This window comes from Papaver somniferum, chromosome 8, assembly GCF_003573695.1.
Source record: "Papaver somniferum cultivar HN1 chromosome 8, ASM357369v1, whole genome shotgun sequence".
Classification (NCBI taxonomy): Eukaryota; Viridiplantae; Streptophyta; class Magnoliopsida; order Ranunculales; family Papaveraceae; genus Papaver; species Papaver somniferum.
The window spans coordinates 152,823,213-152,829,241 of record NC_039365.1 but is presented as its reverse complement, the minus strand read 5'-3'; the positions used below and the strand labels follow the sequence as shown (position 1 = coordinate 152,829,241).

The 6,029-nt window shown below is 38.1% G+C and overlaps 1 protein-coding gene across 1 annotated transcript; it reads left to right on the top strand.

Annotated features, from left to right (window-relative positions):
- The first annotated feature begins 521 nt into the window (after window positions 1-521).
- LOC113303554 (diacylglycerol kinase 1-like) lies at window positions 522-4,745 on the top strand. The gene is made up of 7 exons (XM_026552589.1): window positions 522-1,140; window positions 1,374-1,737; window positions 1,971-2,047; window positions 2,632-2,751; window positions 2,944-3,108; window positions 3,404-3,541; window positions 4,221-4,745. Exons 1-7 carry the CDS (start codon window positions 589-591, stop codon window positions 4,368-4,370), a joined length of 1,566 nt encoding a protein of 521 aa, XP_026408374.1. The 5' UTR covers window positions 522-588; the 3' UTR covers window positions 4,371-4,745.
- Window positions 4,746-6,029: the final 1,284 nt, after the last annotated feature.

The following is a 6,029-nucleotide window of genomic DNA, read 5'->3' as shown; positions in this document are numbered from 1 at the left end:
TAAACTATGATAGGATACAAGCTAATGGGGGCTCAGGTTTAACCCCTCTGTAATTTCTATTTGCTTTTCAAAAAAAAGAACACCTAGCATGGGATCCCTTTTTGGGATTTCTCCCGGTATTTTTCGGGGTCTGCGTAGGTAGAATCACCGGAAGAGTATTCCAGATTTAAAAAAGAAAAACGAAAAGGCTAGATGACGCAAGATTCTAAACGATACTTGGTAGCGTGTCTAAATCAGAGGACATTCCGTGTCTTACGTACCCTCAAGAGCTCTCTAGATTCTCCCAAACACGGTCACCCCTAGGTACAAAAAGAGAGAGTGGAAATTCCCCTACTTTTGAGACTGGAATTGAATTTCCAAGACAAAGAAATAATTGAATATGTTCAGTCAGTCCTTTATTCGAAACTAAGTAAATAAAATTCAAAAGGCACTTGTTGCTTCATTTCTCGATTTCGGACCAAATCTCTTTCATTATCTCAATATAAAAATCAATCTTTCTTCATTTGATTCGTTCATTCTCCAGTCTGGTGCTGCTTGTGGTGTCAGCGACTTGTTCATTTCGAGTGTCATGCCACTGCGCTTCATGAGATGGGTGATATTTGTGATTTGGGTCCATTTAAAAGGCTGATCTTATCACCACTGTTTGTTAAGGAATTGAATCGTACTACCTCAGCTGGTTTTTTGAGTACAATCACTCAAGGAGCTAATGAGCTTGCATCTACTGTGCGCGTACGAATCAAGAGTCACCGCAAGAAGCACAAGCATGGGAGTGAAACCTCCATTGATGCTGCAAAGACATCAAACACCTGCGCTCAGTCGAAAGAGAATGCTGCTTATACTGATCAAACATCAAAAGGTTTAAATGGAAATGGTGAAAGTTGTAATGGTAATGCGGAGTTGCAGGTAACTCATGAAGGTGGTGAAATGAATAACAAGGTGGACCTGAAGCCAAAATACAAAAAAGTACTATCATCCAATCAGAGAGACGGGTCTCAGGTTTTAGGGGTAAAACAGAATTATGAGTTGATCGATTTGCCTCCAGATACAAGACCACTTCTTGTTTTCATAAACAAGAAGAGTGGGGCCCAACGTGGTGATACACTCAGGCAGCGTTTGAACATCCTTCTGAATCCTGTTCAGGTAAATATTTTTTCATGATTGTTATCACAAAAAAATGGGTACTTACTTGCAGGAAGTTTTAGTTTTTGCTTCTCTGGTTCTTGAAGATTCTGGTAGAAAATATATTCATGTTCGAGAAAGCAGCTTTCTTCATCATACAAGATGCAAAAGTCCCCCCTATACTTCATATAACCATTCATTGGCCTGTACCTCATGCGCCACCTCTTACTAATCTAGTATGTACTTTGTTGTAGGTCTTTGAATTGAGCGCCACGCAAGGACCAGAGGTGGGCCTTCACTTATTTAGAAGAGTACCTCATTTCAGGGTTCTAGTATGTGGAGGGGATGGTACAGTCTGTTGGGTTCTTGATGCCATTGAGAAGCAAAATTTTGTATCTCCTCCCCCTGTTGCAATTCTTCCAGCCGGGACTGGGAATGATCTAGCCAGGGTTTTGTCCTGGGGAGGTGGTTTGGGTGTGGTGGAGAGCCAAGGAGGACTTTGTACAGTGTTGCACCACATAGAGCATGCAGCAGTTACTATTCTTGATCGATGGAGGATAACAATAACAAACCAACATGGGAAAGTTCAATCACCGAAGTTCATGAATAACTATTGTGGTAAGTTCGCATGGATTTACCCTTAATTGCATGTTTTAAGATCTAGAAGCTGAAGATACCTGTTGGTAATGCAATTACTAGAACTGTGGCTCAGAGTAAACTGACAAATTTAACTTCTCAATATGTGGGTCTATTTTATTCTAAATTCCAATCAAATTTGTTTAATATTTTATTTTATTTTTAAATTCAGTGGATAATCAGAGTTACACAAGTATTCTTATTATTAACGACAGGAATTGGGTGTGATGCAAAGGTGGCGTTGGATATTCATAATCTGCGGGAAGAGAATCCAGAGAAATTCTATAATCAGGTACTAAGCTGACTGTTACATAAAACATAGATATCACCTGGTTTTGAGTAGAGTAATAAGATATCACCTGGTTTTGTCTGATCCCCACAGAGAAGGGAAATGATGAAATATGACTACCATTTTCCGTATCTTCTACTTCATCACCATTTTGATGATCACTTTCATCATCCTTGTCATCTTCTCTTGGATACATTTCATAAGTAAATTCATCAAGCTTACTCATCTTGATTCTTGAACTTGTTTATCTCATCGGTTTGTTGCTTTCATTTTCCTATATATGTTTCATTACCACCTTCACTACCCGTTGTACATATTGAAATTATCACACAATTCCAATGTGCATATATTATGTATGTGTATCAATGCAACCCTGCTAAAGATATCGAGTAAAAGAATTTTGATTAGTACTCATGGTTATGTGCACGTACTGAAATTGTGTCGGCAAACATCATGTGTATGTCCTGTTGTTACTCCACCGAAGGCTTGTCCACTGGACCTTTCATATATGCCCGTCTTTTTTTTGTTCAGCCACTGAAGATAGCCTCCTATTTGTTGCACTGATAGCAATGATAATTTACTTGCAGTTTATGAACAAAGTGCTTTATGCTCGGGAAGGAGCAAAGAGTATGATGGATAATACATTTGAAGACTTCCCTTGGCAAGTCCGAGTGGAGGTGGACGGGGTAGACGTAGAGGTCCCAGAGGTATGTGGTCATGTCTTTTCCTATTACAGAATACTTCCTTTCTAGATTTTTCTGAGTATTATGTATAAGCGCGCTGCTATAGTTCACTTTGACCCTGATCATCTGGATTACATAACTGCGGGGAGTCTTTTAGTTTGAGCACATTTAGTTTTCTTTTCGTAGTAGTTGAACCCTTAATCTAATTTAACCCAGGATGCGGAGGGTGTACTTGTTGCTAACATCGGTAGTTACATGGGAGGTGTGGATTTGTGGCAAAACGAGGATGAAGCTGATGATAATTTTGATCCTCAGTCCATGCATGACAAGATGCTCGAGGTTGTCAGCATATCAGGAATGTGGCATCTTGGAAAACTTCAGGTCAGCGAGAAGTATTTTGTTATAAGACTATTGACCGTCCCATGTGCATGTTATTGACTCTTTTGAAGAGCTTTTACGTAGTAATGGAACATGAAACCTGAAATTAGTTGGAATAACTCTGATTATAACCTCAGGAGAATGTTATCAACTCCTTAGAAGAGCTTTTACGTAGTAATGCAACATGAACCTGAAATTAGTTGGAATAACCAGTAAACCCAGAAAAGTCTACTCTGATAGCAAGTCTGGTGTTCAATTTTATTTTATTTTTGTGAATGTTTACTGAAACTATTAACAGGTTGGACTTTCACGAGCTAGAAGACTTGCGCAAGGGCAGTCTATCAAGATTCATATCTGTGTCCCCTTGCCAGTTCAAGTGGATGGCGAGCCTTGGTTTCAAGAACCGTGCACATTGACTATATCGCACCATGGCCAGGTTAGACTTCCTTTTCTTTCTCTCTCTATTCAGTTACCATTCGCACACATGGGTTCTACTACTGTATGCTATGTGCGAATACTTAAACCTTGTTGAACTGAATATCTAAATATCAAGCCTTTTAAAGATCTTATACCCAGTTCAATTTGTCAGATATGTGCCTCCTGATGTATGATCATGTTTTCTTGGTCAGCAATCATTTTCTTGTTCTAGGCCTTTAGACTTCTCTTCTTCTCCTGAAATTGAAAGGGCACACATATGCGGAGATGTGAGTAAGGATCCCTTACCCATGTCCCTGAGAGGCATATCCATGTCATGATTTGCTGACCTATGTCCTCAAAAAGCATAACAAAACTTGATGAGAGAAAATGCTTAAAGAAGAGTTAATGAAGACCCGCAAAGGACACAGACTGATGTGAAAAAGCTTATATGGGAAAATGAAATCCTTCAAGCTGCAAAAGAATCCTTTAAAGTTATATGGTTCAATTCCTAAATTAGTTACCACAGAACATATATGAACCACAGAACTTTTTGGTCGGAGAAAAGCTAATAAGTAGAAACTCTACCTGGGTTATACAATCATTCAGAAGCATATTGGCATAGTTGGGTTTAGTGAGCACTGTAGCATTGCAATCGGTTGTTTTTTTCTCTTACTTGCACGTTATGATGTTGCAAACAGGCATTCATGTTGAAGAGGGCTTCCGAAGAACCTCTAGGTCATGCAGCTGCGCTAATAGCCGATGTACTCGAGAGTGCTGAAAGCAATCGTGTCATTACTGCCTCCCAAAAGCGAGTCCTGCTTCAAGAAATGGCATTAAGGTTATCTTAGAGAAAGAATAGCATACATCCCAAACCGCTTTTCCAGTTTGGAGTTTAAGGGTTTTAATTTCACCATTTCAAGTGTGCAATTTCCATAGAAAAATAGTAGATTGTAGTATTGAATTACGGACAAGGATAGCCAAGTTAAATGTGAAGTTGTCCTTGTGTTCTGTGAGTAGTTGTGTTGTCGATGTTTGTTGAAACTTGAAACTAGGATTTCATGTATGCATGTTTTGTTGGCCAACTTTAAAACTTTCTGCACAGGACTGCGAAAAAGTCCAGCAAATGAATTAGTGCTCAGCTCATATGAGAATCAGGAGGCTCGATGGTTGTAACTTGATTTTTTGAACTTGTAATCGCCTTTTGGAGCTGTCCTTGTGTTCTACACTTCTATGTGGTCATTCTTGTGTCATTTTATTCACCAGTGACATAAATTAAAAACAAGGCCCATTTGCTACAGTTGCTGAAAAGAAAAATACCCCAAATAAAGAACCCTGATTTTGGGCATACCAAAATCTTTCTAGACATATTGAATAAAGACAAAAAATGTTGTGAAATAGCAAATTCAGATAACCCCTTAACCGAAATTTTTTTTAATGCAAATCTCCCCTTTACGTATTAGTGTTAGTAATATTGATTAGTGATTAAATATTTTGTTTAGTGATTAAGATAATTTTCAGAATTATAAAGGTTGTTTAGATGAAAAATTTTGGGGAAAAAAAATCAAAATTTTTATTGAGAAGGAGAGAAAGAGAAGGAGAAAGTGAGAAAATTTTAATTCTTGATTGAATGGAGGATGAGGAGGGTCATAATTCATCTAAAAAACCTAGGAAAATACACATCAACTACACCAATGATTCCCAAATGGTTGATTTCTTAGATTATGAGAATGATTTTACACCCATTCAAACTCAAGCTCAAACTCAAGATGATGATTTTTATGAGCCAAATCCTGATGATGAAGACATTGATAAGGAACCCAATGCTTTTGATACACAGGTACACTTCTATCCTATGCTTAATCTCACTTCTATAGCTCTCAATTATCAAAAGTTAGGTTTTTTGGATCATGGTTCGGCGAAACAGGTTGAGGTTCGGCTCACATCTATGAGCCGAATCTACCAATTGATGAACGGTTCGGCTCACTGAATCTGTTTGCAGCATGCGCCGAACCTATAATTTTCAATTCCAACCCTTTTGCTAGACACTAGTTCGGCTTATATTAAAGTTTCATAGTAAGCCGAACAACATCCTGAATAGGCCGGAAAAATAATAATTATTGGTTCGGCTTATATTTCGAAAATAGTATGAGCCGAACATCAATTTGTTAATTTTGGGTTAAAATGCTGTTATTGGTTCGGCACATATTGAGAATATCGTATAAGCCGAAACCTCTAAATGTTCATGGTTCGGCATATAATATGATTATCGTATGAGCCGAACATAAATTTTTAATTTTTGGGTTGAAATATTTTTATTGGTTCGGCACATATTGAGAACATCGTATAAGCCGAAACCTTTAAATGTTCAGGGTTCGGCACATAATATGATTATCGTATGAGCCGAATATTTCTATTATTTTCCCTTTCAAGTATTTGAACCTTGTGATATTCTTTGTAGATCGTACCCATGGAAGATCAACCTTATCCAGTAGACATAATTCACGAGG

Excerpts from the sequence above, each read along its gene's own strand:
- LOC113303554 (XM_026552589.1), top strand. The coding sequence starts at position 589 with ATGGGTGATATTTGTGATTTGGGTCCATTTAAAAGGCTGATCTTATCA. Across the intron at positions 1,738-1,970 it reads GTTCATGAATAACTATTGTG|GAATTGGGTGTGATGCAAAG; the intron begins GTAAGTTCGCAT and ends TATTAACGACAG. Across the intron at positions 3,109-3,403 it reads GGCATCTTGGAAAACTTCAG|GTTGGACTTTCACGAGCTAG; the intron begins GTCAGCGAGAAG and ends AACTATTAACAG.